The sequence below is a fragment of the Echinococcus granulosus genome (genome assembly GCF_000524195.1).
Source record: "Echinococcus granulosus chromosome Unknown EG_S00002, whole genome shotgun sequence".
NCBI lineage: Eukaryota > Metazoa > Platyhelminthes > Cestoda > Cyclophyllidea > Taeniidae > Echinococcus > Echinococcus granulosus.
This window is the reverse complement of record NW_020170382.1, coordinates 3,171,552-3,199,241: the sequence shown is the minus strand read 5'-3', so window position 1 is coordinate 3,199,241 and position 27,690 is coordinate 3,171,552. Positions and strand designations below refer to the sequence as shown.

At 41.9% G+C, this 27,690-nt stretch overlaps 5 protein-coding genes across 5 annotated transcripts; 1 reads left to right on the top strand and 4 right to left on the bottom strand. All coding sequences in view use genetic code 11, as the record gives it.

Annotated features, from left to right (window-relative positions):
• Nucleotides 1-681: 681 nt before the first annotated feature.
• On the bottom strand, nucleotides 682-4,761 carry EGR_00674 (Annexin A13; the record flags this gene model as incomplete). The annotated part of the gene is made up of 9 exons (XM_024489923.1): nucleotides 682-807; nucleotides 1,279-1,391; nucleotides 1,481-1,556; nucleotides 1,705-1,798; nucleotides 2,358-2,562; nucleotides 2,932-2,955; nucleotides 3,633-3,837; nucleotides 4,027-4,121; nucleotides 4,704-4,761. 9 exons carry the CDS (start codon nucleotides 4,759-4,761, stop codon nucleotides 682-684), a joined length of 996 nt encoding a protein of 331 aa, XP_024355920.1.
• Nucleotides 4,762-10,403: 5,642 nt separating this feature from the next.
• On the bottom strand, nucleotides 10,404-15,854 carry EGR_00673 (hypothetical protein; the record flags this gene model as incomplete). Its single annotated transcript, XM_024489922.1, has 9 exons — nucleotides 10,404-10,521; nucleotides 10,933-11,117; nucleotides 11,284-11,361; nucleotides 11,961-12,088; nucleotides 14,548-14,781; nucleotides 14,825-14,991; nucleotides 15,061-15,161; nucleotides 15,208-15,303; nucleotides 15,531-15,854. 9 exons carry the CDS (start codon nucleotides 15,852-15,854, stop codon nucleotides 10,404-10,406), a joined length of 1,431 nt encoding a protein of 476 aa, XP_024355919.1.
• An 820-nt stretch (nucleotides 15,855-16,674) lies between these two features.
• EGR_00672 (DDB1- and CUL4-associated factor 12-like protein) lies at nucleotides 16,675-18,923 on the bottom strand (the record flags this gene model as incomplete). The annotated part of the gene is made up of 5 exons (XM_024489921.1): nucleotides 16,675-17,643; nucleotides 17,723-18,109; nucleotides 18,394-18,541; nucleotides 18,576-18,844; nucleotides 18,882-18,923. 5 exons carry the CDS (start codon nucleotides 18,921-18,923, stop codon nucleotides 16,675-16,677), a joined length of 1,815 nt encoding a protein of 604 aa, XP_024355918.1.
• A 1,382-nt stretch (nucleotides 18,924-20,305) lies between these two features.
• On the top strand, nucleotides 20,306-22,339 carry EGR_00671 (hypothetical protein; the record flags this gene model as incomplete). Its single annotated transcript, XM_024489920.1, has 3 exons — nucleotides 20,306-20,569; nucleotides 20,633-21,064; nucleotides 21,887-22,339. 3 exons carry the CDS (start codon nucleotides 20,306-20,308, stop codon nucleotides 22,337-22,339), a joined length of 1,149 nt encoding a protein of 382 aa, XP_024355917.1.
• Nucleotides 22,340-23,537: 1,198 nt separating this feature from the next.
• On the bottom strand, nucleotides 23,538-26,035 carry EGR_00670 (Myosin regulatory light chain sqh; the record flags this gene model as incomplete). Its single annotated transcript, XM_024489919.1, has 3 exons — nucleotides 23,538-23,728; nucleotides 25,195-25,435; nucleotides 25,934-26,035. The coding sequence occupies 3 exons, from the start codon at nucleotides 26,033-26,035 to the stop codon at nucleotides 23,538-23,540; spliced, it is 534 nt and encodes a 177-aa protein (XP_024355916.1).
• Between the last annotated feature and the right edge of the window lie 1,655 nt (nucleotides 26,036-27,690).

Sequence of the window (27,690 nt, the reverse complement as noted above, 5' to 3'; positions counted from 1 at the left end):
CTACTAGTCTTTTAGCTAAGCGAGACTTCTTTTATACTGCCACGGATCATTGCGTCTTCGAAAAAACTCGGTGAGCTAAGGTTTACCTCGGAACCACTCAGTCGCCATGGGAGTGTACATTAATTTGCACCTAGGATAGGCATGTTTCGTTCAGGCTTTTTGAGTTTACCATCCACACATTCAAGTCAGAAAATTTTTATTAAGCAATCGATATAACTGCTTAGGTATTTACATAGTGTCTAATTTCTAGAGAGTTCACAATCAAAAAGGCAAATAAAAGCGCCTTATCTTAGCACCAAAATAAGTAAACGACCTATTTGACACAAAATTAGTATTTTTCATTAATATCAGAAATGAAATCTTCACCTAATATGGTGTTACCATATTAAATTGCCAATGTTCTATTTTGCGCATCTTTGTTTAAAACCATATAACTTAGTCGGAAACCTCTGATTCTAATAAAAATCGTCACTTGTTTTAACCTACCAAATTGTAATTGGTACTATAAGTCCCGCCATTTCAGACTAGTTTTTCCCACATGAAAAAGCACGGTAGAAGATTTGCCTTAGAATGTGCAATTAGATTGTTTATTAGTGTATGCAACTGTGTGAGATGGGGCAACTGTAGGCTATTTCCCGGGGAATGTTAAAGGTAGTGAAATTGCTACTCAAGGTTTCTATCCTACTTCTCTCCCAAAAGGGTCATTAGGAGCGATCGGTAGTCGCTGGATGTGTCGCTCTTTACCATCTCAGCCAATGAACGCCCGATCTTCTGTTGGTAGAGTACCTTTAGAGTTGGGAGGTCAATCTACAAGGTAGTAGATTGTGTAGTTAGAATGTAGAATATAACATCACTGACGCAGAATCGGAAAATTCCATTCTTTTTGAGCCCGAAATCTAGGACGATTTTTGACAAAGTCTGCAGTGGGCTGTTATTCTTGCCAATGAGATAAACAATGCTTTCCTGGGACTGTTAATTCGTCCTGTCTGTAGCTTTTAAAAGGTACATTTCGGAACCTTGAGGCTGATCCTTAGAACTGTAAGTGGTTGTACTGCGAAAAAGTCATGCAGAATTTCCACGCGACCTTAAAGTTCTGCTTATTTACCTAGAATTGTATTGTTTATTGGTGGGGGTAAGTTCTTCAGCCCCAGCCGCAGATGTCTGGAACTAGCGCATAACGGGCCCATTTCTCATGGATTGCAATGCCTTATAAGGCGTATTTTGTTAGGTATCTTCTACATATATTTTTCTTCTCAGCATTAGAGCCTAGAAAATTACCTCAGAGCGGATAGCGATGATTCTGGACAAGGTTCGCTCATCGGTTCCCAGGCCATGCATGGAATTGTAGAGTTGAGCCACCAACAAGAGACGGAGATCCACTGCTGACATGACTGTAGGGCGAAAGAAAGATGGATTTGTTAAAATCGCTCATTCACCTGGTTTGACTTTGACGTGGAAGAGTAGGCAGTACAGGACTTACTGACATTGTTGTAAGCATCTCGAAGTGGATTCTTGAAGGCCTTTGTAATGAAATCCACTAACGAAACATTGTACACCTATGGGAATTCAAGAAAGCGAAAGGTTTTATATCAGCTGTTTGTTTCCCTTCAAACATTATCAAAACGACTGAAGTTTCGTCCAATTGTCCACTAAAGTGCCCCGCTTCGAAAAATTGCTCTAGAACACAATGTTTTTAAGACGTACATCTTTGAAGTGATCATAGATGGCGCGTATATCCAGAACGCTTGCGGTGCAAAGGATTCGCGTCACTTCAGTTTCATTCCCTTTACCAGCTTTCCTGCAGAAAACAAAAACATACACCCCAGTCCTCTTTCTGATCAACTAATAACAGTCAACCATTAACTCCAAATGAGTGTGGTTTTGATTTTCCGAAATAAGTAGGTCTCTCCGACTTTAAACTCCACGATCTGAGTGCTGGGAGGTGGGTGGAGTAAGCAGTTACAATTCCAATGAAAAGGGCAATTCATTCACGTGCTCATGAACGCAGGTACTACGTGAATAGATGGGTAAGCTACATCCGACAGAAGAGACACGACACGCAGAGCCGGTGCGCATTCCTTACCTTTGACTTCGGTGATTACTGAATAGAGCGTATGAAAGTACTGGATCATTTGGCAGTTAATCACACAACGGAGTTGTAATGTGAAAATAGAAGAAAAATATTTGAAGAGCAAACCTAAATATAGTTAATTAATCTCGATCCGTTAATGGAAAAAGGCAGTACAAAGCCTCCTTGACAAGAGGCAATCAGATCCACTAGTACGTTTGGTAGCTGGTGACACCCAACCCAAAAATGTTTTGTTACTACTGATCCCATTGCAGATTCCAACACTGACCCTTCACCAGCGGCATGGATGGCAGCTGCACTGCGTTCAACCTGTTGCATGTCGATAAGATCCTCCCAGTGTCCGGTAGCAGCGGCGGATTTGATCTGCTCGGCGGAATACTCGGGCCGGTGGGTGCTGATGAATTTGAGCAAGAAGTCACGGTGACCGCCCTTAGTCTCCTTTTCAATGTCCTTCTCCAGGCTACGCGTTTTGTCTGTACAATAAAGTTGGCAAGGGAATTTGGTGGTTATTTCAAAATTTTCCGTTAGTGATACAATAAGTCGCCACTCAACCCTTATCCAAACAAAGTGTTTTCCAAATTTAAAATGCACTTTTGAACGGAACAAATTTTGTCTATCACTTCCTTTTTACCGTTTGAGATGGTGGAATGACGTCCACTAGGGGGATCTTCACTAAAATGCAAGACCCATTAGGAAAGGGTGCCATAGCAACTCCTCCCCTAACTGAGAGGCGGCACATTCGTCTTAAGTAGAATAAGAAAAAAAAATAGTATTTTTGGCAACTTCTTTATATGATAGCTCCTATACTATAGCAATTTACAATAATGTTAAAACAGACGTACCTTTCACATCTTCGTATTGCAGGACTAAAATGGGAAAAACAATAGTAAATAAGTAAACTTTCGCTGTAAAACCGCATTCATATCAATCTAAAGGTATGCATTTGTAGTGGTGTTGTGCCACGGTGCCTTTAATATACGCAGACTCTAGGGTTCCCCTCAATTTTGACGTTTGTTTGGTGGCGCGGTCTCTGGTGGTGCCGCCAACCTCCAGGCCCATCGGCGCATAGACTTCCCACATTGGAATGAGTAGCCGGATGCCTCAGAACCTCGTATAGAGGGCAACAGTAAACGAACCCGATTTAAGTGAACAATAAACAGGAGTAGGACTCTACAAAGTCACACTACGGAGGGGTTAAAAAGGGGTCATATTTTGTAAAACCCCGTTTCCGAGTTTTAAACAATCGTCACAAGTGAAGTGAAAGCATTCCTGAAGAGTTGGTTATCAGACGCCCTTGGTTTATAGCATAGTTAGAGGAAATTTCACTCCTCTTCTGCCCGGTTTCTTGAGGCAAATGGCACACCTTTTTAGAATAGCGTAGGGACAATAGCGCCTTCTCTCTGTTGCAGTTCGCTTTTCGATCTTAAAGAAACGCTATCATCACCCCTCTCGCATGGAAGAGCGACCATGAAGAGCCGTGAGGTAGACGATTGATAGCGGAAGAGGGGCTACGCGGTAGTGATAATACGTGCAATCACCTCACCTTCAAGATAGGCGGATTTGAGTGCTGTGATTTCAGTTGGACTGAGGCAGCAAATAATGTCATTAACATCGCCACCAGCTGAGCCGGTCTTCTTGAAAATTTTGTACAATTCAAACGCCAAAACTTGAATTGGACCAAGGAAGAGATTGCGTGCCAGTTCTCCAAAATCTCCACTCAATTCACTGTCCAGTACATCCAAGAGATCCTATCGAATAGCAGGGATAAAAACAAAAGTGAATAAGCACAAGTTCTATCTGCGCTCGCCTTCCAACTCTAATGTTCGGTGTCGCTTGTTCAGCTAGATTTTTACTGCAGTAACCGCTCCTTAAGTGGTCACCAATGTTGGACCGGCAATGGATATTAAGCACATCATTGTCACACTCGTCAATTTTACCTTGTTGTACTTAGAAAAGTAAGCCAATCGAATTTGATGTCTTTCAGCCAATTTCCGCTTGCCAATAACCTGAATTATGTCCTCCTCTCTAGTGCCTAGAAGGAAACAGGGAAAGGTTACAGTGTTTAGTGGTTACCAGAGAGAAATAGCAAGTTAGCTATGAGGGTATCAAAAAAATTCATCCGCTCTATCCCAAATGCTTCTTTGGCCAAGTATATCTATACCCCTTTAATTGTTTGTTTAACTCTCGGCTTTGGCAACAGGCCACATAGGGGCTCCACCATCGTACCTCCGCAGTGCTGTCTGGCCTCTACCCCATGCAAGTGGCCCCAAGCCCCATAACGCTAACACTTGAACACCACCAAATTGATGAGTTTAATTGTTGCTCGAGAAATAAAACCGGAAACACCCTTAGACGGAGAGGTCCCTCACCTACTTTACTGTTTTAAATGCGATAAATCAGTTCTCGCAAAGTGAAAACTGTGTGATCGAGGTCAGATAAGAGGGTAGGCCGTCATAACAAGTTGACTTTGGCAGCAAACGAGTTAAGGAATTACGGTTTATGCTAAATTGTATATCGTTTGTATGCATTTAGGATGTATCAGATACACATACGCAAATACGGGTGGCCAAATTTGTACATCTCTTATCTAGCGAACAGTGGCAGTTTAACATACCGAGTCCTTTGCAAGCATTGTAAATTCGTTCGGCATCATTATTATAGTCGTAATTCATGTTTCCTAATGGTTACAAGAGGTAATTCTCTGCAAAGTAAAGCAAAGTGTCTAATATTATCTTCAGATACAAAGCTAAAAGTGCAGTTGGTAAGGTAGAGGGTGAAGTTTGTTATCATACAGATCAAAATGGGAGAAAATGGGCGGGTCACTTTTTATTTGAGCAAAGTTAAGATGTATTTCTCTCTCGATTTTGGTAAGGGACCACATAGGGTCTCAGTCACTGTGTCCTTGCCAGGTGGCCCGGACTTCGGGCTATACCAAAAGCCACTACCTCTTCTGTACGTCAACAGTACATATTCCGCACGAGTATTGTCGCCTTTGGGGAAGTCTTCGAGAGCTGCATCTTAATGAGTGTGAACCCATGGATTTCACCTTTAATTTTCCTGCTTATAAAGAAAAGAGAAATCGGTAATGCCTACCGTAAAATGGAAAATGTTTAAAATATGAAAACAACTCTTCGAAATTAGCAGAAGTGTTAGAAATTATTGGCAATTCTTGTTTCAATGGGCTTGCGTAACCATGGCACCAATAGTAGTTTTATTCCAGCTTAGAGCATTATCTGTACTAGGATCATTGGGCTCAGTAAATTTGTTGCCTACGCGACTTTAGACAAATTACCATACTTAATTCCGCTTTTTTTAACATTACCGTTTTCGTTACTCTCCCGTGTTTATTTTAAAAAACACAATTTTTTGAAGAACTTCAATGCTACCCACTTTACTCACGCAAGGTGAGAGGAGCAACCAAAGGATTAAGAGTAGCATGTTCAAACTTTAAGTGTCATACAGATGATAATGCTTTAGAAAATACGATTTTCACTGATCTGGTACCATGAGAATTATCCAAGTACTTGGAAAATAAAGCATTTCTCATTATTTACGATAATAACCCACTATTATGGCTTTGTGCTGTACCGCATTGCCATCAGCGTTGCCCTCAAGTGACCGCGAACCCTTTATTCAGAGTACGACGCATCAAATAATTGATTGACACTTTTTGCCATTTCATCAAAAACCGGTTTTATCTGCAACCCAGTATTGTGTAGGCCCAGTCCCCAACGCAGGCACATCTTTCCAAAGTATGTCAGTTGGTGGTATAGTTGTTCACCAAAACGTATGTGTTCCGGCAGACAATTCTCCTCTAAGACTGGGGACAGAGACAAATGTTCTAAATTTGCCCAGTGTTAAACTAGTTTAAGAACTTTTCTGGTTTTCCCTATAATTAAATAGTTGTTCTGGCTGCGGTCCAAATAAATAATCATTCGTTGCATGTTTTCCAACAGGGAAAACCAATGCGAAAATGTTTGAAGAAGATGAACAAATAGGTCAGCATACCCTACCACTTTGCTCAGTTCTTGATGATAGTAACGTTTACCATCAATTACTTAGTTATCATTAGTCAATAAAGCTTTTTTATAAAGTCCCATACGTGTTAGTCCTGCATATTATTCCCATTCGTTTTGCCAAAGTAAAGGAATATTTTCTGTCCTGATGGTGAGTATTGCTACAATACGAAATAACTTGAATGTTTTGGTGCCTCATCCTTGAGGTGTAGCGGAGCACGAAACAACCTCCTTTCCTGAAGCCCTATGACATCAAATGCTTGATGCTCACGAGACACGGTATCCCCTTCCAGGTGGATAATTCCTCAATAACGTTTGCAGACAGCTAGACGATATTTAAATTAATTTTAAAATATGCCAATAGTGTGGATTCGTCTGGCTAATTGCCTTAGTATGTTTTCCTTTTTGACAGGAAAATTTAGGACTCTTTAATCAAGTAAAGGATGTCTCTGCTACTGAAGTAGAGAGCCATTTCACCCGAGTGTTCGTTCGTTATGCTATCGGTGATTCAATTTTGCAAAAAGGTTTCCAGATCTCAATTCTAATTACCGAATCTGATTTCTACTTGTCCTATAATTGCTATTGCATTGATATTTTCCCACTATAATGCGGCTGTAATGTTTGTATTCACAAGTTAGCGGACTTAGGCGTACATCGCCATCAGCAACAGCAACAACATCAAATTACGATTGACACGAATAAATGAAATCGCCTAATCCTCTGAATTCTTTATTTAAAAACAAATCAACTTATCAGTCGGCATAAAAGTTTTTACATCGCTCTGAACTAATAAAAATACCTATTAATAGGTGTGAGAGAACCACTCACCCCTTCGGCACAGATTCTTTTTCATCTTTTTGGAGCAGTGGCACTTCTCCGCAGGTGGTTATTGGATCCTGGAGCCGCTAATACGTGTTCATTGGTCTGCAAGAAGAATTAATCAGTGTGATATCTAGTACTACAGCGGGTAAATTTGACAATTTTTGTATCAGAATCCACTCACCACACACTTCATTAATACGGGGCTGGTGTTTTCCAAGTTGGAGTGCATACATTGCAAAGTCATTGCGCTGACTACCCTGAGCTCAACTTCACTTTAACACGTTAATTTATACCTGCGCATTTTGGCACCCGGGGCAGTCTTCCGCTGTTTGGCTGGCTAGTGTGTGTGCGCATGTGTGTGCGTGTGCTTCTGAAGGCAAGTCATGACTGTTCTATGGCGAAACCGCTTTTAGTGGTGACTGAAAATACTGGGATTGCATGTGTCATAAAAATCAATCATTCCTGTGAAACTGCAATTCTGCACACAGGGGGTTGTTCAGTGATCTGAAAAGTGATTTTCTTGAATTTTGATTGGCCAACGAAATTAATATCAATTATTTACTGAAAAATAATAGTACCTTTGTTGCCACCTTTTTTAGAAAGAGTTATGGTGGTGGAACATCACCTGAACATCGGCAAGTTGCGCCGAGATTCAAGCGGCCCAGCCTTCGCCTTTCTTCCTCAAACAGAACCGCATTTGTCGTCTTGGTTTCTGCCTCCTCAGTGGTTGCGATTCACCCATCTTCTACTAAGGTGAGCATTACAGAGGTGCAGAAATTGTGAGTGCCACAACAGGGCGAATTCCATCCGTATATGGCACCTTCGATTGGCAACCTTCTAATTGAGGCGATTCCAACCAGTCAGGGGAGGTCTCCCAGGCTGTCATTTTCTTTTATTAGGTTTTTTACGCATCATAACACCAATAGCTTTTTGTCACAATGGCAAACCTTGACGACAGCGTTCCATATTCTGCTCCGTGCGCTTTACGCCTTCAGTTAAGAAATTGTCACATGAATGTGGTGAGTCATGAATATGAGTTAAACCTCATTCCACTTCACTTCGCCATGCGACAACTCCAGATTGCGAGCTTTCCAAATCCATCAGCGTTAAGGTCAAATTCAGAAAGTCGTACTATGACGAATTAAAAAAAAAGAACAAAATTTGCCAGCAGAAAATCCTGACCCTGCATGAAAAATGGTGGTTACCTTTAAAAGGCACGCCCTTCAGGGGTAAGCCAAATTTATGCTTCTCTTTTTACACAATTTACACTTTACTCATCATCAATCTTGTTTGGATGCGCGAATAGCTTTAGCAGTAACTTTTTTCCAATAACAGTTCTTGACGCAGCTGGTTGTCAAATGTGGGAAATAAAGGAAAAGTGCTGGAGAAAACTAACAGACTTTCCTTGAAAAAGACCACACCAATCTGACCTCAACTTGATTTTGCTCCGAGAGTTTGTGTTAAAGTACTTCCAGTGCAGAAACTTAGTACAAGAAACATTTCGTGCTCTCCACGCAACTCAAAACAACTTTCACTTCTTTGCCACTAGGGTGACGCAAAGTAAGCGAAGTAAACAGTGCTTACGAAATTAAATTTCACAAGTCTTTTGGCTGCCATCGGAGTGCCATTTTGGCGTCGACCTCGGACCTCCTAGAAAGGAGTTAGTTCAGGCAAAACCTTAGGTGCAATACAAACTCGTTCAACATCAGTCGGACATCCCGCTAACCTCAAAGTGGCTCAGTTACCACGTCGGCAGTCAGGTGGACTGCACTGGAGGGGGCGATTTACTTGAGAGATGATGCTAAAAGAGGGTTGGTGGTCTACAAGGCCTGCGTTTCTTACGTCCATCAGATTTTCGTGAGGACATTTACCTAAAAGCAGGGTTAATTTTTAAATAGGTTTTGACTGTATAGATTGCTTAATTGTTTAGCTGGAGTTGATTTTCTGGCAAATATACGCCCTCTTTAAGAAAAGTTTTACGTTTGACAAAAAGGAACTGACCACCATAAATATTATGCTTTGCTATAATTCATGAGGCTACTACAATCAACAAGGGGGTAGTTGCGTGCTACACATAGGCTCTACTGTATCTACCCTCTCTCCTGATTACCCTAGGCTTCGGATACCCGTGTTTAACAAGGAAAATTGAGCGTCCAGAAACGTCGACAATGCAGATCATAATACATTCTAATCTATTCCCATTCTTCTAGGAACTGTATAGTATGCTGTAGTGCCCAAGTTGCTGCCGCGAGACTAAATGGAGCTCTATGATGAATATGCAGAAGGAGTGGGCGATTAACGACGCAACCAGAGCTCCTTGCCGCGAACATGGAGGCCGATCCGGCCCAGTAGATCGGAAGGGCTCTCATGTGAACAAAGCAAGAACTCCTTTTCAAGCTTTAACATCAAATGCAATAAGGTACTCAACAGGAGGGCGTATGGCAATTTTTACACAAGCATTATTAACAACTGCGTAGCCAAGGTGCAAGTGAGTGATTGACTCACTCACCAATGGGGCAACTCAATTGTCACTCAAGAAACGTGATCTTCGTCAATTTTCCTGTCGAATTTGTACCACATCTATGTGCAATGCTCCTACTCCATTTCCCATATTTTAGTCGCATTAGCGAAGAGAAAGTCACTGAAATGAACTACTACCCCTAACTTTCGCAAAGATTTTGTTAGAAGTATATTGCTAGGCTACAGTTATGATTTTTTGCCCTTTTCCATCGTGAACGGTACTTTAGAAATGCATTGTAGCACTCCGAGCCTTATCAAAATCCTTAACAGGTCATACAAGTCGAGGGAAGACTTACCAACCACGCAGACTAGAGAGCTCGTGCAAATAGAGCTAGCCAAGACAAATATCGTTTTCTTCCACAACCCACTCCTCTCAAATGTCGTCCCTTGCCAGGCTCGAGTTGATCGACAATGACCATCCCAATCGCCCAATCCTTCTGTCTGCTTCCATCAGACTCGTGAACCCGTAACTCGAGCACTGTAATTTGGCGGCGTTAATGGGCCCACTTTCAAAGACCAATAAGTCCACAACGTCCCGGAAGACATCAGCCGCAGGCGACAGAATCTGCAGGGGCCTAACGAAAGGGGGACTTGATGGCATGCCAGCTCCTGATAACCGTTCCAATCTCGTGTTCTGTGCATTGGTCAGTAAGGCGGTATCAAGGTGGAATGGAGTGAAAGGCAAGATGTAGTTTGAAGGCTTCACTTTGCGTTCCTTACCTAATCTGTTCAAAGTTAGGGGCATGCAGAGTGTGCTCTCCGTAGAGCACTAGACCGTGCAAAATTCTAGTTGAAATCCACGTGATGCAAAGCTGTGCACCGACTTTCGCACACTTAGCCAAATGAGCAGTTTGATCCATCGTGACTGGCAAGCCAAACGACTGAGAATTGAATTTACACATCTCTACAATTACTCAGACATTACAGACACACAAACAGCGTTTTGTTCGATAGAGTTAGGGTGGAGGTAATTGCCAAGTAATAGGCAGGAGTGAGGGAGGGTGTCTACTGGAATCCACAACATCCTGCATTTTCATGGAATCCGAAGGGACCAGATATTCATCCCATCGAGATCTAGAAGTAAAAACAAAGCAGGAACTCACAAAACTTCAAAGCAGGGTCGAAATACAAATAAGCTCCAAAATGACTGATTTTATACCTCCCGGTCACCTGACTTCCGCTTCACCACACCAATTTTTTCTGTTAAATTCAAACGTTTGAATACTGACACGGAAACTGTGATAACGTCAAGGTCTACTAGTGATACGAAGCCCATCAAACCACACTGAAAGGTGAGTTTATGAATGGAGGCAAATTTTAAAGAAGCCTCAGGTAAGTTGTCGGCACGTGTGAGTTATCCTAGAGCGAACTGCTCCACGTCGTCTGGCTTCAAGTCCAGCGTGCCCAAATTTTTCGAAATTTGCAGATGTTCACATTCGTGTTTACCGTTTTTATGCAAATATTCGTTAGATGTAATTTCAGCACGGGTTATGCAGCAATTTGGCGAGTATTCCACGCGTCGTCTGAATGTTCACAGAGATGATGAGCCGCGAATTACCACAATCGACATCGTAAGCAAAGTACAGAAGTGCAACCTCCCGACCTCGGCACCATTCAGACGTCTTAATGTTGAGCGTCGTATCACCACACCTTACTTTGCTTGAGGCATTCTACAGGTATAGGTAGATATTGGAGGCTTTTAAGCCTTCTTTCATTACCCCATCGTCATATGCATGCGCTGCTGCTGTTGCCGCCCATCTCACCGCAATTAAAGGTGTCTTGACTACCGGTTGACAAGTGCACCAGCAAATACGGAGGGTACTAGGTCACACTTACCACTGCGTGCAGTACCATCACGGCAGCATCCCTCTCTATACCTGTAATATCTAGTTGAGAGCCCCTCGTTATGTATAGCTAGAGTAAGGTGAAAAGACCTCTTATTTTCACGACAATTACTTTCGTCCACCGCCTTAGTTTCGGCCCAGGTCTTCCAAAATGTCAACTCATCTAACGACTTTGCCTTTCAATCCTGTTGCTATTAGGTCTCGTAATACGTATGGACGTTTAGACTTATAGACATTAAGGCGGCGCGTGGGTCACCCGTCTAAGCGTTGCATAACCCATGCTAAAATTATACAATTCTTTCCTAAATAAACGTTGGAAATGAATGCGCAATTTTGAAAAGTTGGTGCACCATGAGCACCAAGACAGATTAGTTAAAACGGACTTATTCTAAGAAGGGTTTCCTTGGAGCTGAAAGCTATGTGGAATAAAAAAGGTGAGACTTTCGTAAACTCAATTTCCAATTTGACTTGAGCGTCCCTCGTACTAATCACCAAGTATTTCTGTATGTCCTTGATGCCCTGACATCACATTGTCACCATCACTACCGTGTTTCTTCTCCATAAGACTGATGAAAGATTGAAGGCCTGACATCTTCACACGATCATCAGTGAGAGATACGAATGACAAGTTATTCGAAGCGCAATTTGCCTGCCTGGCTGCCTACCTACCTTATTCGTAGGAAATCGCAGAAGTTGCGGTTCGCTTGACAGTAGAACTTGTTCCAACGGACGTTGGTGTCTGAAAGGCGGTAAACAGAACAAAGCCTTAATTATTGGAGGATGGAAGAGGGCCCATTCTAAAAGGCGAAAGTATATTCAAAATCAGTTTAAAACGTCACGTTTCTGGCTAGAGTCGTTTGTAAGAGCACTTCGATAGACCCCGAGAAGTGGCGCGAAGTCCAGAACACATAGAATGCAGACAGTTGGTCTAGTGAATACATCGGACAGTCACCAAGTTCAGATCTTGAGCTCAGTTTAAACAGCAGGGACGAAGATCAGTCTCACAGTCATCCTTGTCCTCAATGCTAATGGATGCATCTACCGCTTCCACCAACGTTGAACATAACCATTATTAACTTTGCTCTCAGCACAGGTCTCTCAGGCAGCAGGTGACTTGGTCCCAAAGCTAAATGTACCGACCAGAATGTGGCTAAGTGTCCAAATTCATTGACATTTCGAGCAGTCTGTGGCAGAACTCGGAAATTTGTCCTAGAACACGGCGAATCAGAGGATCTTCACCTAAGCAAAGGTCGAGACAGTATAAAGGTCGCAATTCAATAATGCGGACTCTTGAAGTCCGCTCCCTATTTAATTAAAAAAAACGAATAATTTCCCAAAAGTTGAGTAGAATATCCCTTAGCCCATGTCAAGGGGCATATAGCTCATTTTCATAAAGATGACGAATCTGGCGAGTGACAACATCGCATTCTGAAATGTTGTTAGTGACAGGTATGCAACTTCACAAAGGCAGAAAAAGTTCGGATTTCGCGACAAAGATCAAGTTATGGCAAAAGTTCCTTGTTCTGCGAGGCTTTTTATGGTCTGCCTCTACCTCTCAACTCCGATGACGTTAAAAAAAATGAACACAATGCTGTAGACTGAAAAAAGGTATTATTCAATATACACTACCTTTTCAGACCTTGAGTCTATTAACATTATACTTCTAGTCAATTCCGCAAGACTCATCTACAAAGTTTCCCTATCCAGTTGATTTGGTCCCCTTAAGCAGTCGGAAAGCGCTCCTACTTAATGCGGAACTAGATATTCTTCTGCTATGGCTTTCAAGTCACCTTATCAATGCCCACAACCTTGGTTCCAGATGACTTCATCCTAGAATTACAAATGCCTTCCAGAGGAGGACTTCCTACGCAAACCAGAGACTGAAATATAATCCCCTAGTTAACCATTTCAATCACTTGTTTATTTCACGAAGAAAAGCAGAAACATCTCAGATTTGAGGCTTTTAAAATGGAATTACAAGAGAATGCGTGTGTTTAAGGTAGGATTTAGACTCTCAGACTGGGGACAAGCAAGAATGAGGCATCTGATAGTCCATAAACCACTGGAAGGAAAGAATAGTGAAAATCAAAGCACAATTTTATCAGATGACCAAAGAAAGTTTGTGTAGTTTGTAAAAAAATGTGTGATCATTTGCTTACGCACCATCACAAAACACAGACACGATACGACGGACAGCCTGCACTCCAGCAGTTGAGCCTTATGCGAGTCGAGCTAATTCACTTCATGAATGGCGTTGAACTCTGTTCCAGGGATTTGATAGAAGCTTCTGGTCAAGCCCGGAGAGAGTGAGGTAGGCCGTAGCAAGTCGGAAGATCGCGTACCGCTCAAGTATAGCAATTTTACCTATGTTCATTTTGGTGATAGATGGTGTAATGAGTTCAGATGGACACTTTATATTTAGTGATGAAGATTTGCGTGCCACTACTGGGTAAATAATGGGAGAATCACTTCCAGCAATGTTTGATACGAGTGTCTACACTTGCATTACCTGAGAAGGGAAAGCGGCAGTGGAAGCTACTAACCAAATGGGTTCCACACACCAAGTATCAACAGATGAAAAGAGGCCTCAAAAACTACCCATTTTTGGTGTCATTCAATTCGCCTACGTATGCTATGAAAATGCATGACTGGGATGAGATTTTTTTGCTAACTGACTCACTACCACTCACTTCAGGTTTGGTAGACGGAAGAAACCGTTTACGCCTATGAATAGTTCACTCGCAGAAGTCTAAAGGGTTACGATTGAGATCTGTTTTATGCGATACAGCTTGAAGCAGTCAAGGCTCATAAAGCAGTTGGAAAAGCCTTTTTCTCACCCTTACAAGAAGCGACAGCACAACACCTCAAGGTGCCACAAAACCTGGACATGATGGGGTGGGAGAGAGGGAGATACAGTATCATGCTCATCCCCCACATTCTCATCACATTTTTTTAAATTATTGCCTTTCCATGCAGAAACACGAAGTAGAATGGAAGATAAGTAAAGGTAAGATAGACGCGGTTAAGGGTAGATTTTATTCTTGGCTTCTAGGGAATCATTATAAAAGTGGAATTCGGAGCAAAAAACCGAGAGATCATAATGGCGACCACTTTAACAACTACAAAGATTTTAAGAAGCATTCAGCAAGCATTTATTTTTTACCCATAAAAAAACTGCCCAAACTTATTTGTTTCTGTGCTGTTTCTAAAACGTTGAGAGATTTACTCTAATCGGAGCATTTTTAAGGTAGTTTACCAGCATTTCGCGAACCAAAAAGGAGATAATGCACACCCTCCGGGAGACCGCTCGGTGTCACAGCGTCATCAGATGACAGCGCTGGCTGGTGCGTTTCTTGGACCGATCCCTGCTTCGCACTCTCCAGTCGTCTCATCAGTCTGTTGATCGTTTTTTGCATCGACTCGATCTCCAACTGAATAAAATGCCTTTTCTTTTCAAAGTCTTCGTCCAGTTCTTCTGGAATAAGCTTTCCTGAGAAGAGTTTGCAAATGGAGAAGGAAGAAATTAACCATACCTTGATTTCGCAATTGAAGGACACGCGCCTCGCGCAAATACTTCAACTTGTTCAAAATCCGTAACTTTTCTTGACAAAAGGCCGATGCGTTTTTCAAGCCCGATAGGTACTTTGTGAGGGGCAATGCGTCTGTATTTTCTGTCTTCCTCAAAGGAGCACTACACTGGCTAAAATATATTAACGGGGATGAGAATTCATTTCCACTGATTTTCTTTAGTTAAAAAACATGTTATCACCTTGACGATGGCAGCGGCGACGGCTCGGATGCATCGGCTGAAGACAGTCGTGATAGAACCTCTCCAACACTAGTTGGTAACACAATCGGTATGTCTTCACCCTAAAACAAGGGAATATAATTTGCAGTTTTTTTGCTAAAAGCATACTAATCTTTTCCTTCGCCGGTTCCTTCCAATTTTCCTCTTTATTATCTGCAGGAGTTCAGGATCGGTACATTCTCGCTCAAGACATTCAAGTTCTTCCTGAAACGAAATAAAAAATTACTTAGCAAGTCTATTTTCGTTTAAAAAAACACTTTCCCGTATTTAGCTAATGAAATGGACAGACTTTGTGTTATTGTACACCAGAAACTTATGTATTGCTTTAAATAAACACCATCGTCACAATCAAGATCTACTATTAAATTAGCGAGTAGAGGTATTGTTTTGGAAAGGTGCATTTTCTCGCGCGTGTGAAGAGGGTCACGTACCCCAGGGCTGGCGTTCCCGGCATTTTCCAATAGCTCCTTCCATCTAACAAGCTTCTTTTTAAAATCAACAACAGAAATTCGCCTCTTAGCATCCAGCTCTTCTCGTCGTTGTTGAAAGGTTGGACCAAATTCAGCCTCCCAGGCGGAGACTACCGATGAAGCGGTATCGAGTATTGGAGATGGGATAGGAGGGGGCGGTGGTGGGAGAAGGAAGTTAGGGGGAGGTTCCACCGGCATTCCATGTGGTCCTGGTTGTCGATAAGTGAGCAATGGGGGTGGTCGGTCGAAAATCATGCGTTGGGGTGGATAACGCCACGGCTCCATGCTTGCTTACTAGGCTACAAAAAAAGAGCTACTAATCTTGGAACAATAGAGAAAACCAAGTCATTGGTGAAACGCTGCGTTTACCAGTGTCAAGCCACACCACTATAAACAGGACATGTCGACGTGACGCCGATTAGCGAATTGTCCTGCTTAAACATTTGAAGTACATAAAGAGATCGCACTGTTTCGGTAGCGCCAATTCCAGTTGTCAATCGCTGAGATAAAGAATGGAGTGTTAGGAACCTACTTCGGCTCACGGCTTACTAAGTACAGCTGCTGAACACAGCAAAGTCTTCAGATTGTCACAAACTAATTGTACTTGCATAGCGCAGAGACTTTTGCCATTGGTGCAAATCGAGCCCGCATCGTAGCTGATTCTAATAACAAAGTGAGTGCATGGATTATTCGCATCGGTATTACCACCATATCAATCACCGACTATGCAATTTCATGAGTAAAGAATCCACGACCATTTCAATAAAGGGAAAAATTGGAAAAAAAAAGGCGTGTTCACCCACAGATAAGATTTATTATCGGCAGGAAAGACTTCGACAGCAATGGCGATAGTCAATGTACACGAAACACAAAAAAACGCCCCGTCGAAGCCCACCAAAAACATCGTAAAGTCTCGAGAGAAAACACTAACGTGTAAATTAGGAAAAGAGAAGGTAGCAAAAATGACCTCAAACAACCTCGTCAACCCCTCCTGGTTATAGTAGTCGTCGTCGTTGATGTGGTAGTAATATCGTCGCAAAAAGGCAGATTATAATTACAAGTAAAATGCGAAATTCACAGGAAGAAGAGGAAAGACCTATCTAGCTTAATCCCAGAGTACCGCGAAGTTGCCTGAGAAAGCGGACCCAATGGGACCACCCGCAGTAAACAAGCGCAAACCACTGGGATCGTACTCATGAGTGTAGACAGCTTTGTTAGTTCCAACAGAATGCCAATTGCTCTCTATCCAGTTCAAATTATCAAGAGTCAAGTTTTCCAAAAGCACCGAGTCCCCAGGTGGCTGTGGTGGATGTGCTTGATCCACGACCTCGTTAACCTGCATCCCTCTATTTCCATCTTCTTCCTCTCTATCTCCCACCATTTCCTCATCACTGGAAACCTGTACGATTGGATTTTCCATATCTGTAGCTTCCAACGTGACACGAAGACTGTGTCTGGAAATTCTGCGTCGAAGATCGGCTGTGACGAGCCGAAACTGTTGCAGAGCTCGTTCCCGAACCTGTGGACGAACAGCAAGAGAACTGATAAAATTGATCAGATGCACATCGATGTCAGTAAGCCTCTCAGAGTCCGAAGAAACTGGCAGATCACTGGGCGCAGAAGAGGGAATGTCAGTCGAAAACTCAAAGGAGAGTTCCGTTTCACCTGGCTCTTCCTCCTGATGTTCCAAGGTGCTGTCTAAGCCGTTTGGATAAACACTTGCAGCCAAGTCTGGGAGACTGTCGTCCAAGGAATCGGAATAACTCCCATACGTACACGGAGGAGATGTAGCTTTCTTGGATACAGTTTCAGTGTCAAGATGATTCTTCAAATGCTTGTCAGCCACCAAATCGTAGAAATGCACTTTGCCCAAAGAAGTGCCGTAAGAAAGGATATTGCCGGAAAAATTGAGCGACCGAACACAGGAGCGACAGGAAGCGGGCGGTTCTACTATGCGAGGAATTGTCCGTCGGATCTGTGATCGGCAACGGATGTCGAATAAAAGCACTGAGCGATGAGTCGCCAGTGACACAACATGGGGATTATTTGGCCATCGTCGCAAAGCTACAGCTTCCTAAAATTAGAAAGTGAAAAAAAAACAAAGGACTTCAATTTAAGTGATCAAACTGATACCAAGTGAAAACCGATTTTACCTTATCGGAGGAAAGAAGAGGCATTTTAAAAAAGGGTTGTTGGTTGCCCGAAGTGGATGTGAACAGAGAATCTAGGTCATAGAGGTAAAAGTAGTGCGACATGGAGACAACAGTTAGCATATTGCGGGTGGGAAGGTATTCAAGTGCTCTAAATCGATCGTCTGGAGTTCGGGAGAGGGTGAAAGCAACAGGTGTACTTATTAAGGGGTGACGGGATATAGGTCGAGGGCGATTTATGGAGGAGCCGGGGTCGTATGAGATCATTGGAGATGAATGCATATCGTGCTGTGGTAACCGCCACAAGGCCAAACAGGAATCGCGCGAACAAGAAGCCAGAGTTTCCTCTTGAACCCATCGCAAATCAAATATACAGTTTTTGTGTCGCTTCTAAAGTTAAAAAAGTGCTTCACGTTAGTTGACGCTTCAGTGTAGTCCTATAACTATCCGGCGACTCGATGACAGTACACCGATGCGCGATCAAAAGTGACTTAATAATGAAATCAGCGTTAAATTACCTTAGTAGAAACAAACACTTGGACACGAACCCTCCTAGAAAACCCGGTATTTTAACACGTGGTGTTAAGAAAGTTCATCAAAGCATGGAAGAGGCAAGTATTCGAACTGAGCAAGCGAAAAAACAACTTAGTACGGGTACTAATAATATCACAAACCTCAAATACACAAAGAGGTGACAAATCGGGAAGCTTGTAAACGCCAACATCATTCACGTTCTCACCACCAGTAGCTATGAGCGTACCCGTTGTATTCTTTTGGATAGCATGAATACCACAACCACAAGGTTCCTCAAAAAACGTGGTTCTAAAAGAAGATTACTTTACTGGTAAGAAAATACCTTGTTGACCCTTCAAGGAGCGGAATATCGTAGATTTTATGTGTTTTCAGATTGACGACGCCTAAATGATTACATTTCGTGCCAATCAAGATTTCTTCATTTGATAACCATTGACTAGCGAAAATTTTATCAGCATATTTTATTGGTACTAATTCGCCATCCCAGATGAAAGGGAAGCGATGAGAATGCGTAGAAACATCGAAATCGACACGTCTTCGCTTACGGTCATATTCGCGTGCAGTTAAGGAGGAAAGGTATGAATTGTTTGGCTATGTGCTTAAATATACGAAACGCACCCCTGCATACCTTATTTAAAGCCACCCTAGCGTTGCGCTTACGAACATTCATTGCAGAATACACCAAGACTTAAAACCGCCGCACACGGAATGGGTAAAACTGGGTGTACATATGTTTGCTAAACAGAAGGGTAGCGCAAACCCACAAATAATTATTTGAAATTATTTACGGCGGTTATTTTGCGTCTAAGTTGTGCAGGCAAAAAGTCTGCCAAAGAATGCAGTATTTGGTATTTACAATTTTTCTCCATGATTATGCGAGATGTGGTAAACGCTTCTGAGTTGTTGCTAACAAAGATCACTATCGCTAAAGACAAATAGGCATCGGTATTACCACCAAATTCAATAAAATATAATTTTGTGCTTATTAAACCCGTTGCAGAGGTTCAAACAGGTTTATCACTAGGACCTCCCCATGTTATATCTCTGTTTAGCAAATTTAACTTTCAGATGTGTATGTTTTACTTTTAACCACTATCGGGAATGGTCAAGATTAAGGCATGGTCATTTGAATTGTGGAATTTATTTTGGACATAAATACCACTTGCTTTGATTGACTCACAGGCAACGAGTTTTAAAAGTAGATCTATGCTTTGCAGTCTTTTCAACATTAGTTTTGTGACCTAAATAATGGCAGAAAATGGCTGTGATTTTTTCGAAATTCCATTATATTTATTTCAAGGCTAATGTTGTGACGCGTTGGTAGCAGCTGTCGTATGGTTTTTGACTTTAGCATAACTTAAAGCTTGCCTAAATAAATCTTCTCATAATGACGGGGGCTCGCCTTTTTTTGGCAGAACCATGTAATTCTGTGTGTCAGCTATTCTCGGCGGAACCCTGAGATAGGCATAATTTCTGACGCGCCGTAAATAAAACAGGATTGTTGGATTGGTCGTTCTATTGGTGACGTTACTTTTACTTATAAATTTAGTGTGGTTTCTAGTCCTGAGTTCTTTCTGGTTTATCCTTGTTAGTTATACCTATTCTTCTGGTCAGCCTTTTACAACTGTCGGGTCCTATTTTTTATAGACTTCCCTACTCTTGTGAGTCCTGTACATTAAATAAAAAGTGCTACTCTAGCACTTTGCATGTGTGGCTGAGGGTGTTTCGTTTTTTGCTTTCAGTTCGTTGAATTGATGGAATCTTCTATGTGGTTAATGGCTGCATTTTATTTTCCATAGCAAATGTCGACAGTTTAATAGATGTGGGTAACTGTTTTCTTTGCAGCTTTAGATGATACCTCGTATTTCATTTGTACCTTTCGTTCAAAAATATCATACATTGCTGTGCTTCAAACAAATCCTCACCTCAAGTATTAGTAAAATATGTTTTAAATTGCCAAAAAATTGAATCTATAAGCCAGTATGAAAGTATGCAGTTCTCTACGAATTCTGACACTTTTTTTACTATTTAGCAGGCTATTTAGCGGTTGAAATGTTAAAAAGTCTGCGCAAACGCATTTTTGAAGGGATCACCTTTACAGCGGCTATCTCCACACCAGGCAGCGTTTTAGTTTCCTGCCTCGAGGATCAATTCGCCTTCTTCGATTTTTACTCCCTCAAAAAGTCCTCCTATCGCGTTGAAGGCTCTTCTAGGTGCGTTGTCATGGACTTCGCTCGTACAAGCACTAACACATTCCTTTCCGGAGACTTTGATGGTGTCGTTCGTCTGTGGGATCTCCGAAATCCTCGGCAGTCCGTAGGTGTTTCTCTACTTATAAAGTTTTAGCAGGTGTATGATTTCAACCAATTTTTTTTACAGACTAGCGCTTCAGAAGCAGGTCGCAATTTCCTGCCCAAAGGTGCTACATTCTATGCCGCAGCGGTTAGCTCTGACGCACGCCTTGTTTGTGCCGGTTCTTGTGTAGTGACTGGTAAGCGAAAGCAAACCGACAAAAAGGCCAAGAAAAGTAAGCGTCCACGCATGAGTCTTGATGAAGAAATCGATGGAAGTGGATTCGGCGACAATTACAATGATAGTGAAGGGGAATCCTCTGCTTATTTGATTTGTTGGGACACACGGCAGATGGGGCGACCTTTGCTAATGCTGAATGATGTACATTCTGATGATGTGAATCATCTCGTCTTTGAGACGAATCCCCCCTCTGCGTCTTCCAGGCTGCTTAGTTGTGCTGATGATGGTCTGGTGTGCCTGACAGACCTCAATGCTCCTCCTGAGGATAGGTTAATTGAGGTAAGATTGGGTGTCGGTGTTGCTTTCGAATTAAGTAGCCTTAAGAACTTTAATGGATCAACTGATTTCGACGGTAATTAATCTAGCCAATCTTTCGCAAATGGAATACAACCCTTCGGACTTAGCAATACTAGATTGTAAATTGGAGCAACTATTTGGACCGAGTACATGATAAAAACAATAAGCTGCTGCGAAAAGTTGCGCAAATAATTGTTTTGGAGAAGCTATTTTATTTTTGGTAACTATATTTTCCTCGGATTTTTTTAACGTTACTTGGGAGGACTTTATCAAGAGTCATCCGCTGGTTTTTAGTTTTCAGTTTACCACAACTATGGAACTCACTCTGTTCTTTCGGTCGCAGAAGTTCTTGTTACAAGCATATAACACTCCATTGTTTTGATGTCATTTTCAATCATATCTTTAAGAATAGTCTCGACTCTTTTGAACATATTCTTTGTATATTACTAGCCAAAGGTTGAGGTGGTCATGATACTTCATTTTTGCTGAGAGTCCCCACAGGTTCAGTCATCCACAGCAGTAGTCTTCTTCCTGTAGGGTCCTGATAGTCGCCAAAATTGGGGTTGTTCCTTTGAGGTGTGTTTACGAAGTCTTGTAATGTAATGTCTAAGTCATCACGTTAGATGCAATGGATTTAAAATTTGCATAGTTTCGCAATACCAGCACGCAAGTTCAAGGGCACAGGGTGACGGAAAAAATGGAGAAATTTTGCTGGGGTTTGTATAGTTTGTTGCATATATGCCAGATAAAGTATTTGAGTAGGCTTCTGCATCAATGGCTGCCTTGGGTTTCAATACGTTTAAGGTATTTAACGCGGAACGTCAGGCGAACTACTGCGGTTTCTTCAATCCTGTTGTCTCCACAGACATCAGCACCGGTGTCTACGCCTTCGACAACATGCGTTCACATTTCACTGCGTGGCCGTTGGCTTCCGAGGAAGATAATTCCCAATGGCAGAGATTGAAGACGCCTCCTCATGCCCGATACCTTCTCTCCGCTGCCCGCCTACCAAGTAATCAGCCAACTGCCTGTCTTTTGAGCACCTCAGCGGTGAAGCGGGATCTTCGACTCTCATTGATGAATCCAGAAAACACCAAAGTTGTTGCCAGACGACGGTTATTCAAGGAGGAGGTTAATTTGGACTCGGATGCTTTCTACGCCGATGTGTTGGGCTCTTCAACGATGGAGGGGACTTTGGAAGTTTTGGTGGTGACACGTCACTCCGTCCATCGATTGCTGGGCAAGGTGACTGAATGAGTCGAGGATGTGTATACCCTTTTGTGTACAAATGTTTTATTCTGCTCATAACTACCCCATAGTAGCAAGCGGTTGAGGATAATCACCGATATGATCATTTACAGTACAAAAGCGACTTCCCGTCTAGTTATTTACTCTACCACCAAACAACCCTTTTCAAATGACGGTCTTTTGTGACGTGCATGTGAGGAGTTGACAGACTTTAACTTTCTGCCTGTCATGTTATTGCATGGCATACAAGTGGACCCCTTGGTGGCTTTCACTTCGACTTTCTCCTGGTTGGAGACCTGAACCCACTGCTTCATCAACGTTCACTTTCAAAATGACGTGAGGCAGACAACTTCCATCCTCCTCCATTAGGTTTGGCCAATATTTGACAGGTTTTCCAAATAGAAGGAAAGTAGTAGAGAGCACAAAAAGCACCAACAAACCCATATCTGTACTCCATAATGGATGAAATTTGACAGTTACGCGTTTTAAAGGGTTCCACAAGGTATTCCAAATCATCGTAGCGAGCTGTTTTGGCTTCCATCAGGTGCCTCCAAAACCCAAACAATTTCTTTAAGAATTCATTAATTTACTATGGATCAAATACGCGCTGGTCCTCCCCAAGGTTTAAACGCCTCCTTTGGCTTTCTTGGAGTGCCAAGTTGTGTAACTCAGGTCATGTAAGCCATTGTACATCACCTGCAAACCGAGTTAGTAAATTAACATGCGGTAAAATGCCGCGCGATTTACTCCATCCCCCAATCAAAAGAAGCACATGTTATCAAGTAATAACTGCCTCCATTCCTAGAGAAGCAGTTTTATCTTGGTCACAACGTCCTCGTTTGCGATTGTCAATCTCTATGAAACTTGCAGATTCATCCAGGCAACGATGGGACCGTCAATTATGCTAAACCGAAAATTTTAATGAAAGCTAATACATCATCCTATGGGAGCACATCAGAGGTAGATAGGCTCTAGCACAAAAAACGCCTCAAAACAGGGGTCCGCATTCTATTGACTACTGTTAAAAGTCTAGGAAAACGTTTCTTGCCTCCTCAGTGGGAGGCGGTTGAATAACTACTGAAATCAGCGAAAACTTTTATGGGTAGTTTATTTTCCGTGCAAATCTAAATGAAAGTATTGTGAGCGATGGTGATTACGTTGGTGGTGACAGCGATTTCCCAAGAGGAGAGACTTGCAAGAGGGCATTTTATCGACCCACTGGGTGATTCTGATCCTCATCGTCCTGCTGACCATGCATAATCATCTTAGTGAACTCGCGGTAGTTGAAGTCCCCATTCTTGATGGGTGCACCGTGAAACAGTTCGTCCACCTTCTCGTCCGTCCAACGGTCGCCCATTGTGGTCATCAGATCGCGCAGTCGCTCCTCGCTGATCACTCCTGCAAGAAAAAGAAAATAACATCGGCCTCAAGCCTTAGGCTGCATCATGAATGCGATGTTGTTCGAGTCAAATAGAGGCTTCTACTGCTAAAACCACATGATGAAAGTGAAAGCTACCGTGACGGCGTGGCACATAGCAGCCAGAGGCGAGTGCCCTGTGCGCACTACTAACAGCCCGAGCACATGTCTTGACTCAGTCCAGTGGGCACCGCTAGTCAAAATGCAGGCAACAGTGCCTTGCGTGATGACGAGACTCTCATTATAAGGCAAGAAAAAATGAACATCATTCAGGGGTGCCGGATCTGTTTGTTCTCAGAATCTAGCTGTATTTGATGAGTAAAGTAAACGGTCACTTTGTCACGGACATGGAATCATAAAAGCCAAAAAATAGTACATCAATGCGAAGGGACAATGATATTTGAAGCCCTAACGCAGTTGGTTGCAGAACAAATTCTTATTAGGTCAAAAACATTCTAATCCTGCTGGTAGGACTTATCGATGCAATTGACAGAATTACCATAAAGCAAAGATCAATCTAGGATTCACGTTCTGCGTAGGAGTAAGTTCTCCACGAACTAGCTTCTAAAGAGATGGCAGATGACAGAATGATGCACCAATAACTTCAGAATAGACAAATATTTGCCCTTTTAGATTGCAACTTTGCAAAATCAACAGCTGCAAATTATAATATTTACCTTTTATATTGACTTTTTAAGCAATATGCAATCAAATGTCAGACAGCATAGGTAGATCAAAGTGTCTAAACCAAAAACAAGCTATGAATATGCGTCTTTTTGTGTTTTACATTTGCTTGAAAGTCAAGGTCTGAAATTAAAATCGTTCAGCAAAATCACCTAAAATCTCATGACAATTAGGGCGAAATGGGCACAACCGGACAAGTACGGTAGCGTGGAGCGATACGCCCTGGTTCCAAGTCTAATTAACTGTTCCCATACTCTTCCCACATACAGACGGAATTGTATACAGGAGCTATGCAATACGACTGTCTTCACAGTTCAGACAGGCTGTTGATTCATCTAGCGCATTATGCAAGAATGCCTCAAGTGAGAAATGAACAAAGAAACGTAAGAGTTTTGTGCACAGCTTTGCATATGCAAAACAGTAAACACAGAGTGCGAAAGCAATTGTGTGTCACAAAAGCAACAACCAGTGGCGAGAGCTCAGTTGGTGGATGCGTGCGCAGCTTTTCTCCATGCGCGCGAGTCAATGAACCGTGCCGGACTCCACACATTAGAAAGCTTAACTATCTTTTCAATGACATATAGAAAAGTTAGCTAGGTCTTAAACAAGTACTTCTGACAGTAATGCAATCGCTACGGAAGCAAAAAGAAGTCTCATATTTTAAGCCTGTCAGATTATTCATTCATACAATCGACTTAAAGTTATGCAGCCAAAACATGAGTTGCATTAGACTTATTTTCTGACTAAAAATTGCTGCACAGACCTGTGTTGTTGGGATCAAACTGAGCGAAGGCGTTGAGAATGGTCTCCTCTGGATCACATCCCATCATTTTCTCGCCGAAAAGAGTGAGGAACATGGTGAAGTTAATGCAACCGGGGGCTTGTTTAAGCATCTCGTCAAGGTATTCCTCTGATGGGTTTTTCCCCATAGAGCGGAAAACCTCTTCAAGATCGCCCTGGTCAATGATTCCGTCCTTTGAGCCATCGATCAAGGAAAAAGCCTCCTGAAAACAGAAAAGGCCGTTAAGTGATTAATGAGAGAAAACCCGAATGTTTGGAAAAATAATAGAGATGACTCATCTGCAGAATTAGGCAATTACAAAAGTGGCCACCTAAACACGACCAAGTTTTGGAATACACCCTTGGATAAGAAATAACGTCAATAATAATGCCGAATGGACCTCTTGCAAAGTTACAAATAGTTCTGGGCAGTGACATCAACACATCAATTGGGCAGAGCAAAGCGGTTCACAACAGCTAGTTAACTTAGAAACGAGTAAAAAGTTATGAAGAGAAATCATGAGACATGTAAAGGAGTAACTTTGTCTCCAACACAAAAGAAAGTTGCGACTCTGGACATGCACCAACACCCATTTTAAAGTCGATATTAAGGGGTCGAAAAAGAAAACCGCGAAAAAGTAATCTGCGCTAAGGAAGTCGCATTTGATGATAGATCATATTCACTTTAACACCCAATATCATTCAAGAATTAGTTAACATACCTTAAATTCATTTATCTGAGCCTCTGTAAACATAGAAAACACATTGCTTGTATAACGCTGGGTTCTAGAACGAACCCTTTTCTTGGACTTCGCAAACGCCATGGTTCCAGGCCTACTAGTGGAAGTCGGGAAACAATGAAGGCCGCCTCCTCAACTAGGCTCAATTTAATTGCAAGTCTCAAGAGAGTGCATATTAGTGCAGTAAAACGATCCACAACATCAAGAAATAATTATTTTTTGCACTTTTTGCATCTTAGGCATCTTGTGCAAGGCTAAGACTATTATAATAATATTAGAGCAGCAAAAATACAAAGTAAGAGTACCAAATGACATAAAACTACCACAAGGTGGGTCCATATGTAATGTCACTGTTGATAGAAGCAAAGGTTTTTGAGAAAAGGACCTTTTTGCAACAGAAGAAAAAAGCCCACTGTGGCACCATTATATCTTATGTAGCCATAACAATTAGGAACGGTCACGGCACAGTATTTAATTTATGGGCTGGTATGTTTTCAAGCACTCTTAAATATTAAGCTTTTTGTGCAGACGGTACTCAAAAACTTTATTAGGGCTAGCTTTAATTTGTCATATTTATTCCTTAAAGCAAATGAGGGACTGTGTACGGGTTTATGGAGGCTTGAACATGGTGCTTTTCTCCGGGTTCATGGATGTTGACAGCTCCTTAGTCACCGGCTTCTATTCCTCCACCCACCTCCTCATTATAAAGAACATTCAAACAACACAGGCATTATAAAGTTACAATGGTGGAGAAGCAAAGTGGGCCTTTACCGAAACCGGCGGCCACACCATTAGCCTACCCAGCTCAGTGTATGCAGGTATTAGACATTGCGAATGAATTATTATACAGACGAAATTGTTCACAAAGTCAGACTATTTATTTTTGAGTCTTTGTTAAGATACTGTAATAGAAGATATATTTCTGGCTTTCACAAGAGTTAGTTAGCTGATTTTTGGCTCGAATACCATACCTCAAAGTGAAAACAAATCTTGCTTGGACTTGAGTGTCACCTTACTTTAGTACATAGTCAAACAATGTACCAAATATCTACAAAAACTTTACTTAGTTTCGAGTGTCATATGTAGAGTTTCCGCCAGTCTAACCACTCACATCGGTTGTCGCAATGTACTCGATACCTAGAAAAATGTCCCACGAAGCATTGGCGCAACTAATTAAGAATTTAACTTTAGCCTAAAGGATTTATTCTACGGCTTTACCCTTTTTAAGGTTAGTTTTATTTAAAAGTCGTACTAAAGAGTTCATAATGATTTTACACTGCTCAAGTTCTGTTGACAGTCCACAACAATGGAAACTAGCGTACCAGTCGCTAGCCACAAAATAGAAGATGCGATCTCTAATCCTTTTTCTGTTTCCTTTTTTAGTAAGCGCTACTTAACTGTAGGTCAATTTGGATTTCATTCATCTAGTGGAGGCGAAAATTTGCTTCTGGTTATTCATGTATTTTTCATCCTCATAAAAGTAACGTAAATAAACCCTTATTTGCCTATTTTGAATATTTTTTAATGGTATACGTCTCTTTGTTAGGAGTCTTTATGGGCAACACAGGGTTGAGGTAGATGTTAAGGTCCGCTGTCGTTAGCAGCTCTTCTGATAAGAGCTTGCCCATATTTGTCTCTCCATGATAGATCCACTACTTTTGTTATCTTACATTTTAGTTACAATTATATTAAGCCATTGACTTCGAGACTTGATTAAAATCGTAACATATTAGAAATAT